Raw genomic sequence first — 13,107 nt, 5'->3', positions numbered from 1 at the left:
TGAACAAGGCCAGCCAAGATCTGAAGAACTACCCAGCTGAGCCCAGCCTGTGTCCCCACCCTACAGAAAGGAGAGAAAAATAAATGACTGTTGTGTCAAACCATTGCACTTCGGATGGTTTCTTACGCAGCAGGAGATAACAGATACAGCTTGTCTAAAACAACCTTGCCCAGGGGACTTCCCAAAACCTCGCCTTTAACATGCACGGCAAGCCACACCTGCTCTGCCCCAGTCCCGGGTCCAATGCAGCCTCAGCCTGGGCCTCAAGAGGGCTTGCAGCTTCTGTTCCCTTTCTTGGAGCCCTGCCACCAGCTTGCGGACAAGTCTGGCTCACACTCCTGGAGGGTGAGAGACCACGCGGAGAGCCCAGGTGCCCCAGCTCATCGCATCTGCTCCAGCCTGGCCAGCCAACTCCTGCCCATGGAAGACACCTCAGCCAACACTGGAGAGCCAGCCCAGCCCACCACCGAGCAGAAAACCATGAATCCTCTCCAGATTTGTAAGCATTAATTCTTTCTATTCGAAATCCCTGATTTGGGAGGGTGCTTTATTTAGCCGCCATAACTGATAGACTGTTTGTATTAATAGGTGAGTAGATTTATCATTCTGACCCTCAGTGTCCTCTTACAAAAAATAAAAATCACTTGGGATGTGTCATGAGAAGGCCATGGGCTCACGATCCTAAAGCTTTTGGCACAGGTCCTGGCGGAGAGTGAGCACTCAATTAATGGAAGTTGGGAGGGAAACTGAAGGATAGAGAGATAGCCAACTGCCTCCCACCCTTTGAATCTTCCTGCCTTGTCTGGCCAGCTGTGGATCATTCCAGAGAGGACCCATGACCCATAGATATCCACGCCTTTTATCCTTTAGTGTCACCAACACAGAGACATTCCTCAGAGGTAAGGCTGAAACCCTTGAGTAGAGGTGTCCTTGGCCCCTGAGGCCATCCAGAAAAAGTAGCTACACAACAGTTACAGGTTCTAGACTCAGACACTGGTTCTGACCAATCTCTGCCTTTTACTGCCATGTGACCCTGGGCAACCAACGCAGCCCTTCTGAGCTTCCATCGCCTCCCTGTAAAATAGAGATAGTTGTACCTACCTCTCAGGCTGACTGCTCATTCATTTCTTCCTGTGATCAGCAGACATACATTTATTGAGCTCTTAACTGTTTCCAGCTGTTTCATGAGTGGGAGGTACAGTGAGGAAACCATACCAGAAATATCCCTGTCTTCTTGGAGCTCTCAGTTCAGTAGGGAAAGAAAACAATTAACCCACCAGGGACAAAAGAAGTGAAAAACTGTGAAAGTGACAAGGGTTTTGGAAGGAGAGTGTATCAGTCAGGAGAGGCTGGGTTATGCTGTGGGAAAAAACATCCCGTGTCTTATGGCTTGGGACAACAAATATTTATTTCTCTTTTTTTCTTTTTTGAAGATTTTATTTATTTTACAGGGAGAGACAGCCAGAGAGGAAATACAAGCAGGGGGAGTAGGAAAGGGAGAAGCAGGCTTCCTGCTGAGTGGGGAACCCGATGAGGGGCTCAATCCCAAGACCCTGGGATCATGACCTGAGTTGAAGGCCGGTGCTTAGCCAACTGAGCTACACAGGTGCCCCCAAATGTTTATTTCTTACTAATGTGTTGTGGGTTAGTTAGAACTCTGCTCACATCACAACCCAGGGCTGGCAGAACAGCCTCCATCTCAAGTACTGTGGGCTGTACACAGAGCAAAGAGGACTTGAGAACATCTCGCTCTGGAATTAAGTGCTCTAGCTTGGAAGTGACTTGGATTACTTCTGCCTGCATCTCATTGGCCGGAGATGGTTGCATGGCCCCGCCCGACCCCAAGGAGGCCAAGGGCACCATCCTACCCTGTTGGAAGGTGGACAGCCAGGGAGATTTGGTGAACAGCACTAGGGACCATTCTGAACATGTAAATATTGTGGGGAGGCTTCCAGGAGGGCAAGGATGCCTGACCTGAGGCCTGAACAATATGAGGGGCTAATGAAGAGGAGGGGGAAAGAAAGGGCTTTCTAGAAGGGTGACCACAGCCTGCGGAGGAGGGTAAAAGGCAGCCAGTTTGGCTGGAGCCAGAGAGGGGGTGACATACAGCATAAGAAAAGATGAGAAGTGTGTAGTGGCCCATTGATGCGGGCATGGTAGGCCGTGAAGGTAGTCAGTCTGATTCTAGAAGCAAGGAATGGCCATTGCTGGGGCTTTAGGCAGATGTAGGGTGTCCTGGATTTGCTTGAGCATTCAGGGAGAGCATGGCCAGGGACTCTCGTGAAGGCTAATGAGGGGTGCCCTGAGCTGCTGCGGAAGGATGTGGACCCCCTGAAACTCTGTGTCTCCCAAGACTACTGCAGGCTAAAGGCTTTACTTTTATCTAAAGATAAGAAGAGATGATCTTTTTATATCTGAACAAAAAAAAATTGAGCAGTATATCTAAGTTTTAGGAATTCAGAAATGTCAACTTAAATATTCCCCTCAGGTCAACCAATTAGTATAAGGAGTCAGAATTACAGATTTTTTTAGGGGTTAAAATTGCTTCAGAAGCCGCAGCCACAATCTCTAAAGCCTGGATTGTGGCAATAACAGGCCAGATGCAAACCAGTTTACCTCCTCTTTCTGGGGACACAGAAGGCCAGGTTTCCAAGCTTCCTCTGAAGTTAGGTAGGGGCTGTGTGAATAGGGTCTGGCCAGTGAAATGTGGACAAAATGAATGACACTTGTAAGCCTGGCCTGAACATCCATACCTGATTCCAGTTCTTTCTGTCCCTTCTGTGGTGACTGTGGAAACCATGCTCCAGAGGGCAGCCTGTACCCTCTAAGTCACTGCTTTAAGGAAGCCCTGAGCTGCATCTGATCATAATGTGAGCCAGAAATAGCACTTTATAGTTATTCTGGGGTTTCTTTGTTACTGTAGCAAAGCCTAGCCTATCCTGACTTACAGAATGACTTACAGGACTCCTCTAATAGAATTAATATTTGCAAAGGCAATTTCAAAACACAGAAGGTGTCTGTATTCAGGGTTGCCCTGTGGAGTTGTGTAGGTCAGCACTGGGCAGTGTGGCCAGCCCAGGGAGCAGGTCAGGATCCACTCTGTGCCCGAGTCACCAACCTAGTACCCTCCTAGGAGGCTGTGTCCATGTGAAGGAAGCACATTCAAAATTGTATAGTCATGGGACATGTAGGCTAAGGGCAGCTTTTTCTGTGTTTCTGCAGTGTCAGAAAAAAAGAAAGGGGAACACTTTCTCCATTCTCCTTTCTTTCTCTAGCGATGGGAGGGGCTGTAGGCCAAACACTGGAATTGCATCTATTAGTAATTATATTTTTTTAAAAAGTAAGCCTCAGAATTTAGAAAAAATTATGATGGAAAACACCTCACCAAAGAGGATACACAGATGGCAAATAAGCAGATGAAGAGAGGGTCAGAGGTCATTGCATTAGGGAAATGCAAATTAAAACAAGGATATACCACATCACACCTATCAGAATGGCGAAAATCCGGGACACAGACACCAAAAAATGTTGGTGAGGATGTGGAACACCATGATCTCCTATTTATTGCTGGTGGGAATGGAGAACTCCACAGTCATCTTGGAATATGGTTTGTCAATTTCTTACAAAACGAAACAAACTCACCATACAGCCTAGCAACTGTACTCCTTGGTATTTCTGCAAAGGAGTTGAAAACTTAGGTTCATACAAAAACCTGCACACGGATGTTCACAGCAGCTCTCTTTTTAAGTGCCAACACTTGGAAGCAACCAAGATGTCCTTCCACAGGAGAATGGATTAACAGTGGTAGATTCAGACAATGAAAGAGGATTCAGGGCTAGAAGGAAACGAGCCAACAAAAGCCATGAGAAGACATGGAGGAAATTTACATGCATAGGCCGAAGTGAAAGAAGTCAGTCGGAAAATGTGCCACACTCTACGATTCCACCTGTATGACATTCCAGAGGAGGGAAAGTCTGGAGAGGGTACAAAAATGAGTGGTTGCCAAGAGTTAGCTGGGAGACAGGGATGAATGGTAGAGCACAGAGGGTCTTTAGGGTGGCGAAATGACTCTGTTTGATACTACAATGATGCATACATTTATCCAAATCCATAGAATGTACACATCGAGAGTGAACACTAGTGTGAACTGTGGACTTTGGGTGATACTGCTGTGCCCTCATGGATTGTGAGAGATGCACCCCTCAGGTGGCAGGTGTGGATGATGGGGAGGCTGGGCATTCACCAGATGTTGATAATGAGTGGGGAGGGGAAGTAGAGGCCATCTCTGTCCCTTCCTCGATTTTGCTGTGAACCTCAAACTGCTCAAAAAAAAAAAAAAAGTCTTAAAATTACAATAGGACAAGGAGGGACGATTGGGTGGCTTAGCTGGTCAAGCGTCTGCCTTCGGCTCAGGTCATGATCCCAGGGTCCTGGAATCAAGTCCCACATCGGGCTCTCTGCTCAGTAGGGAATCTGCTTCTCCTTCTCCCTCTGCTGTTCCCCCTGCTTATGTGCACTCACTCTCACTCTCTGACAAATAAATGAAATCTTTTTTAAAAAAATTCACAAGTTAAAAAAAAACAATATAACAATGACAGGGCAAAACAGGATGGTTAAAAATGGAATATGGGGCATGTGGTGCCTTCCACGGCACTCGGAGGTGGGGGGAAGAGGTGGCGAGGGCTGGCCTCACTGCTTCTCCCACTGGGTGATGGAAGCTTCTCATTGTCCAGTTGACTGAATGGAGAGTGGCTGCCACTCCCCATCCTTACCCGTCAGGATCTCTATGTTGCCAAAATCATCTTTTTATCTTTTTAAAGAATTTTATTTATTTGACAGAGAGAGACATCCAGAGAGGGAACACAAGCAGGGGGGATGGGAGAAGAAGCAGCAGGCCTCCCGCCGAGCAGGGAGCCCAATGTGGGGCTTGATCCCAAGACCCCTGGGATCATGATCTGAGCTCAAAGCAGGTAATTAATGACTGAGCCACCCAGGAGCCCCAGAATCACTTTTTTTTTTTTCTTAAAGATTTTATTTGACAGACAGAGATCACAAGCAAGCAGAGAGGCAGGCAGAGAGAGAGAGAGAGAGAGAAGGGGAAGCAGGCTCCCTGCTGAGCAGAAAGCCTGATGTGGGGCTCGATCCCCGGACCCTGAGATCATGACCTGGGCTGAAGGCAGAGGCCTTAACCCACTGAGCCACCCGGGCACCCCCCAGAATCACCTTTTTAATTGGACATCAGATCAAGGGTTTCTACTGCTCAAAAGCCTCCTGTGGCTCCCATCTCACTTCAGACAGAATCCAAAGCCCTGGCCTTGCGTGCCCTACAGGATCTGGCTGTGCTCCCTCCCTCTTGTCCTCCCTGCCCCAGTCAGCCCCATCCCCCAAGTAGATACCCACTCTGGAGCCTTCATACACACTGCCTCTGCCCAGAACCACTTGGGACCTGCTGAATAACAGTTCCCCAAAGGGTTCTGCTCCAAACCCCTGCATCTGTGAAAAATGTTACTTACACGGTGGAAGGGACTTTGCAGGTATGATCAAGGTCAGGATCTTGGGATGGGGACATTATTTTGGATTATCGGGTGGGCCCGATGTAATCCTGAAAGTCCTTGTAAGACTTATAAGAGGGAGGGGCGCCTGGGTGGCTCAGTGGGTTAAGGCTCTGCCTTCTGCTCAGGTCATGAACTCAGGGTCCTGGGATCGAGCCCCGCATCTGGCTCTCTGCTCAGCAGGGAGCCTGCTTCCCCCTCTCTCCACCTGCCTCTCTGCCTACTTGTGATCTCTCTGTCTGTCAAATAAATAAATAAAATCTTAAAAAAAAAAAAAAAACTTGTAAGAGGGAAGCAGGAGAGTCAAAGAGTCGAAGAAGATGTGACCCTGGAATCGTTGGTCAGAGAGTCAGGCACAGAGATCTGAAAAGGCCCCGCTGTTGGAGGTTGGAGGACTTGTGAAGGAGCTGGAGGGGCAAGCATAGGATTCCCTGCCTTGAGCCTCCAGAGGAATCCAGCGCTGCTGACACCTTGATTTTAGACTCAGTCAAGACCCAAATCAGACCCATTTTGGTCTTCTGACCTCCCGAAGTGTACCACTGTACATCCGTGTTGTTTCAAGCCATTCCGTTGATAGTCATTTGTTATAGTAGCTGTAGGAAACCGATACCCACCGCCTTGAGACCCCTACTTGTCTGGCTCTTTCTCACTGTTCAAGGCTCATCTGAGCTCATCTGAAATGTCACCTCTTGAGAGAAGTTGTCCCTAGCGACTCCAGCTCATAAATATTTATTGAATGAATAATTGAAAACAGAAACGTCCAGTTGACCCCGATAAAGGTTGAAGCAAGAGCCTACAGACTAACACCTGTGGGCTGATGTGTTTTATTTGGCTGGGGCTGTGTTTGAAAACATTTTTGAGCCAGTTTTTATGAGTTGAAACAGCTTCGCTCAGATATCTCAGTTTCAAGAAGCACGAGAAGCTCTCGGAGGAATGAGAGGCCTGCATTTGTGCCTGGTGGAAATCAGCTAGAATTTTCTGGCATGGCCCCAGCCACTCCCTTCCCCCCACCCCACCCCGCCAGTATAAAAACTCCTACACCAACTGCCAGAGCCCCCTCCAGGCTTTGCCCCTCATGTATGGTTTCTGCTTGGCTCAGGCAGACCACCGCTTTTGCAACCCTGGCATCTCAGCTAGGATCCCCCCAAAAGCAAATATGAAAATAGAAAGTATCAACGAGGAGGCAGGAGGTAGGTATGAACCATCAGATGAAAATTTGAGAATTACAAAATACATTAATCCAAGTAAAAGGCTCACGGGACAGACTGAGGGGCAGAAGGGAGATGACATAGGAAGGTGTCAGCAAACTTGAGAGGAAATAGACGTTCTCTGACCTGCAAAGCAGAGAAGATGGGAGGAAAATCAACAGTCTTGGGGGACTGGGGGACAACAACAGCTCCAACGTCCATATTTTTGGAGTCCTGGGGGAGGAGAGGGAATGCTGGGGGGAGAAAATATTTGAAGAATCTAATTTCGGGGAGCAGAAGGGAGGGAGAGCAAGGCTGGGAAGGGGCTAACTCAATCCACAGTGCTTTATGGAGCCACTCACTGCTGCAGCTGCCGGAAGCTCAATGTCACTGAGGACCCTCGGAAGGAATGTGTAGAATGTGGCCTGGACTTGGAGCTCCCACTCCCATGCCTTCTGGGTACGGGTGGCTCCCACGGGCACCAAGCACTCTGCTGTCAGCCTGGCCCATGCCTGGTGCCAGGGACCATCTGCATAACTGCTAAAGCTACAGGGGAACCTCAGGGTGGCTTGGGGCAATGGGTGGGGGGTGTCTTGGTTGCCTACCACGGCATAATAAATTACCAGACATTCAGTGTCTTAAAATAACATGCATGCCTGACACCCTGGTGTCTGCGGGTCAGGAGTGCAGAGTGGCTGGACTGGGTCCTCTGCTCGGGGCCTCCCAAGGCTGCAATGGAAGTGCTGGTTGGGCTGTGTTCTCATCCGGATGCTTGACTGAAGAACCTGCTTTTGACGTTCAGATCGTTGGCAGAGTTCACTGCCTTGCGGCCTCAGGTCTGAAAGACCACTTGCCACTCCCAGAGGCGGCTCACAGTCCCTACCAAGCAGACATGCTCAACATGACCGCGGACCTCATCGGGCCAGCAGGCCTCCCTCGCTCCCGCAGGTGAAGACACAGTCTTATGTGACGTAATCTAATCCAGGCCTGACATTCTGACACCTTCACAATGGGACAAGGGATATGGTTGGAAACAAGTCACAGGGGCCAGGAGGTGACAGTCGCTGGGATACCTGAGGGTCTGCCTGTCATGGAGGGACACCAATTGCCTGGGCTGTGGGTTGTGAACTTCTAGGCTGTGCGGACAGGCCTGTGCTCGGCTCCGGTTCCTCTGCCCTCAGATACCACACAATGTGCCCCTGTGGGTGCAGGACACTGGGGGTTTCTGGGGAGCTGGTTGGGAGGGGCCCAGAGGCTTCCTCCCAAGTTTACCGTGTGACCTCAGGCCGGGAGCTTGAACCCCCTGTGCGTTGATGTTCTCAATTACAAGATGAGGTTCATAGGAACCCCAGCCTCCTGGGAGGCCGGGAGGACATAATGTTCATGAATGGTGTGAGTTCCGATCCTGCCAGAAAGTTCACAAACATTTTCCATTCCCGTCTTTGTGATTCTCTGCCTCTGCTTCCCGATGGACCCCGTTTAGTTCTCCACAAATGTCCCCCCATTCTACAGGAATCTTTGTGTCTCTGGGCACTGAGTGAAGCCTTAAGTGTTTTGGCAACAGTGTCTGGGAAGTGAGGAGTGAACTCTGCCCTCTACTCAGGGGCAGAAGTTCTGTTCTGGAAGTTTCAGATTGGTCCTGTCGTGGCTTTACAATGGACTCTCAGGGCGATGAATTTTACAAGGCATTAATATTTGATTTCTCACTCTTGTACTCTGCTGAACAGCGTATATAATTTCTGGGAACAGCCAGGCTTGGTGAGTCCCGTGGGCCAGCTGGGCCAGGCCCGGCGCCTTGTCCTAGTAGAGGGGTCTGTCTCTCCTTCTCAGGGGCCTGAGGGGACTCTCTGCCCTGCAAGAGCCAGGAAGGGTGACACGTGTCCAGTGGCCCTGGGCCACTCCCCTGGCAGCACCCTAAGCCCAAAGGCCCTAGGCATAGTGGGGGCAGGCCTGCAGAGTCTCGGGGCTCCCCACCTCTATTCCATCTCAGCCCCTGTCCTTGTGGGAATGCAGTCAGGAAGGTGGCGACAGTTTACCAACTCCCAGGGACTTGCTCTGCACATGGTCTCATTCCATCCCTCCCTCCCCGAGGGAGGAACACAAGACGTGAGGCCTGGGCTGTAGCTGTGGGTCTGTCTTGTGCCCTTGCCCAGGCCCACGCCCCAGCTGCCGTGGGAAGGACTGTTCAGGGGATGAGGACGCGGGAGACCAGCTGTCCTGGGCCCCGGGGGCTCGCTTTATTTCACCAGCAGCACCTGGTCGCTTCTTTTGTGCTGGGAAGGGTGGCAGAGCTTGAGCAGCAGGCCGAGCAGGCCCAGAAAGATGCCTACCAGCAGCAATAGCTTGAGTCCCTTGAGGACGGACCTGGCCTTCCCCTTCCGGGCCTCCCTTGACTCCAGCTGTGGTCCAGCTTCCTCTTGCTGGAGGGTCTCCGGCACATCCGGAAAGGGCCTGGGGTTGAAGCGAGCCATGAGCTCCTGCTTCACGAAGCACTTGTAAATGGCCGGCTGGAAGATCTGAAGCTGCCTGCCACCGTTGGTGGGTTCCAGAATGCTGCTCAGGACCTGGTTGGAGAGCTGGCCCTGCCAGGTCAGGGGGATGTCGTTGACTTCCCAGAGGATGGGCCTGCAAAGAAGGACAAGGTGAGCTGCAGCAGCCGGGGGCTGAATGGGGGACAGAGGTCGGGAAAGGATGTGGAGCAGCCAACAGGGCATCCCCTCCAGGAGTGCTGGGGGAAAGCAGGGCCAGGCTGGCAGGGAGCTCAGAGCCCTATGCCCCCCGCCACCCCCCCCCTCCCTAAATGGGCCAGGGACATAGGTCTCTAGCTTTTTGAGCCTCCACCTGAAAACTGGGGACGTAAAGATTTTACCTGTTTCACAAGGCTGTTTGAAGGAATGAGCCAGAACACTTGCCTACGTGATTGCCCCCCACGCTCCACCCCTGCTCTCCCTGCCTGGCCTCATTTTCTCTGCTCTCCCTCTCTCTCTCTCTCTGCCCCAGCTGCACTGGCCTCCCAGGTGGACCTCCAGCAGGCTGGGCCCCATCCTGTCTCAGGGCCTTTGCCCCTCCCTCCACCAGGAGTGATCTCCCTCAGCACCCAGGGCTCCCTCGCCTCCTTTCAGTCTCGGCAACTTCTCAGATGACTTCCCTGCCCTCTGTTTTTAAACGGATCCTCTCCTCCACGCCCATCTCCCCTCCTGGCCCTTAACCACCGCCACCTAGAACACTGTATGTTTATTTATGCGATTGTTCATGGCTCCATGAGGGCAGGAATCTTTCCCAGTTTTGGTCTCCCCTGATCCCCAGTACCAAGAACAGTATTTGGCTTATAAGCCCTCAGTGGCACCATGTCAGTGAACACACAGATCAGGCCCATATCACAGCCATCGTGGCTGGGGAAGAGGAGCACTCAATCGACAATATTGACGAGGCCAATAATCCTACGAGGAAAAGCTAACACCTCTGAGAGTGTGGAACTTTCCTCAGACACTGTTGTAAGTACCTTTTATAGACATCACAATGACCCCATGAGGCCAGGGTCCCACAAGATCTCCGGACTGACCTGGGGTGTGTCCTTACCAAGTATGTGTTCTAAACCTCAGAATGGGACCTTATTTGGAAATCGGGTTGTTGCAGATGTGATCAGTTAAGATGGGGTCTGACGGAAGTGTCCCCGGGCTCTAAATCCAATAGGACCTGTGTCCTTTAAAGAAAAGGAGGAGACACAGACACAAACACACAGCGAAAAGGCCAAGTGGTGACAGGCAGGTCAGGGATGTGGTTACAAGCTAAGGAAGGCCCAGGATTGCCCACCACGCCCAGAAGCGAGGAGGGAGCAAGATGGGTTTCACACAGCATCTCAGAGGGCATGGGGCCCTGGGGACGCTTCGACTTTGGACTTCTGGCCTCCAAAACTGTGAAAGGATACATTTCAGGTGTTTTAAGCCACCCAGTGGAAAGCCCAAGGAAACTCATCCAACCCCATTCAACAGACAGGGAGCCTGAGGCCCAGAGAGAAGCCACAGGCCCAAAAGCACACAGCTGGGAAGTATGGAGACCAGGCCTGGCTGAATCCAGAGTCCAAGACATAAACGTCACATGGAATGCCACTCTACCCAGCTCCCGAGAGACGTGGCAGCCCTTGAAATCTCAGTGACCTCTCTTGATTCTTTTCTTTTCTTTTTTTTTTTTTTTTAAAGTAGACTCCACCTGGGCTGCCTGGGTGGCTCAGAGGGTTAGATATCTGCTTTTGGCTCAGTCACAATCTCCAGGTCCTGGGATTGAGTCCCACATCAGGCTCCTTGTTCAGCAGGCAGCCTGCTTCTCCCTCTTCCTCTGCTTCTCCCCCTGCTTGTGCTCTCTCTCCCCAAAATGAATAAATAAAAAGATCTTTAAAAAAATATAAAGTGGGCTCCACACCCAGCATGGAGCCTAGTGTGAGGCTTGAACTCATGACCCTGAGATCAAGACCTGGGCTGAGATGAAGAGTTGGATGCTTGACCGAACGAGCTGCCCAGGCGCCCATGTCTCTCCGTTCTTCTCTGGGTTTCCCAACAATTGGCACTCGGGAACTGCTTGTCTGCCAAATGACACGGAGCAGGTGTCCCAGGCTAGAAAGCAGGTGCCCTTTCCCGAACTGTGGTGTCTTTGCAGAGACTACATGCTACTTTTACACTTAAAGGAGGAAGGGAGACAAGAGAGTGTGGGAAAGAGAAGAAGTGCAGTCACAGCGGAAATAAGGAAAAGAACACCAGAGGGAGGGAGCGGGACCGTATTTGACAGAGCAGGTGGCTGCAGAAGCCCCAAGAGTTTACTTGGGCTCCCCCCAAGGGAGGGGCTGTCACAGGTCCGTAGGGACAGAGGGTGGGGGGGATCCCTACAGTCAAGTGTGTAGGATTTAGGGTCAACACAGCTCCCCTTGGGCAAGGACTGTGCGCTTCTGGGCTGTAGTTGCCCCCCTCTCTTAAATGCCTCCCCTTAGAGTCACCTGTAGATAGATCCCCGGGGGCAGGTGAGCCACACAGACCCCAAATCCTCCCTGATCTCGTAGTTGTCGAAGGTGATGAAATCCACCGTGGATATTTTGCACGGGACCTGGCAGGCCTCCACCTGCATCTCTGGCCGCATGCGGCTGGACCACATCTTCAGATCCCCCAGATAGAGCCAGCACGGCATGGGCTCCTGTAGAGGCTCCTTGATGTAGCAGTAGCCCAGCCGTTTCCGCTCCCCGGGCTCCCCGCAGCGGTTACAGTCCTGCCAGGGCTCCCAGTGGGTGAAGATGAGTTCCGTGCCACCCAGACTCAGGGTCTCATTCTGCAGGGGCTTCTGGCCCAGACCTCTGTGGGTGATGTGCAAGGTGCTGACATCTTGGAAGTCAATCTCATACTGCACCACTTGGATGCCGTTCCTGTCCTGGCAGTGGTAGAAGCCCGTCTGGGAGGGCGTTGGGTCTCGGATGAGAATGCCAGTCCCGGGTATGATTTCTATGTTGGAAACTCTAGAGACTTTGTTGGGCCAGCTGGCCTTGTCTTGCAGGAAGAAGAAATACCACTGTGCCCCAGAAGAGTTGCAGGGCAGAAAGATGTCATTGTCAGAGAGGAGGGCTTTCTGGCATTGGTTCTCGTTGGGACAGCTGAAGGTCATGTGGAAGTCCAGCGCAGGGATGGCGAGACTGAGAAGCAGCCATGGGGTGGCGAGCATGATGGACTGGGACTGGGGCCAGCGGGCAGGGCACTCCCCTGGCCACTGTTAAGTCACCCCTGAAACCCAAGCTTCAGCGAGGGGGAGGTGTCCTGGGGTCCACCGCATGGGTATGTGAGGTCACAATCCCCATTTGATTGGTGACAGTGTGACAATGCTTTTTCATCTCTATTCTAAGTCCTCTACTCTGCTGGGATAGGAAGAAACTTACTTTGTCTCCTCAGGGTTTTCTCTACCATCCCCTGGTTTGGCATTCAAATATCATATGTGAGCATTGGATGCATTTCCCCCAAACACTGAGTATGTTCTGGGCCCAATTCTGAGTGGTAAGAGTGGAGAGGTGAATAATTCCTCTCTGGTTACCAAGCAAAAGGCTCCACCTGCCTCAGGACCTTGGCACACACTGGTCCCAGACTCTTTCCACAGATAGCTGCCTGATTCAATTCATTTTAAACAAATAAATATTTTTCTCAGGTGTCTCCTTCCCAAATCCTTTCCTAAACTCCTTCTCAGCCCTGAAATTAAAAATAATGATTGTGTGGGCTTGCCCCACCATCACTGACTCATTTCACAAATTTTTACTGAAGGCCTGTCGCTGGCCCTTATTCTAATCGCAGCTCTGAGCTGGTTGGACAAAGCCTCTTCCTCCTTCAGACTTACCCTCTAGA

General features: G+C 51.3%; 1 protein-coding gene across 1 annotated transcript; it reads right to left on the bottom strand.

The window, feature by feature from the left end:
* Nucleotides 1-8,954: 8,954 nt before the first annotated feature.
* On the bottom strand, nucleotides 8,955-12,818 carry LOC116578976 (protein FAM187B-like). The gene is made up of 2 exons (XM_032323708.1): nucleotides 11,727-12,818; nucleotides 8,955-9,364 (listed from the first exon to the last, which is right to left on the bottom strand). The coding sequence occupies exons 1-2, from the start codon at nucleotides 12,437-12,439 to the stop codon at nucleotides 8,977-8,979; spliced, it is 1,101 nt and encodes a 366-aa protein (XP_032179599.1). The 5' UTR covers nucleotides 12,440-12,818; the 3' UTR covers nucleotides 8,955-8,976.
* Between the last annotated feature and the right edge of the window lie 289 nt (nucleotides 12,819-13,107).

Source organism: Mustela erminea, chromosome 19 (assembly GCF_009829155.1).
Source record: "Mustela erminea isolate mMusErm1 chromosome 19, mMusErm1.Pri, whole genome shotgun sequence".
In the NCBI taxonomy this organism is placed as follows: Eukaryota; Metazoa; Chordata; class Mammalia; order Carnivora; family Mustelidae; genus Mustela; species Mustela erminea.
This window is presented reverse-complemented; position numbering and strand designations above follow the sequence as displayed.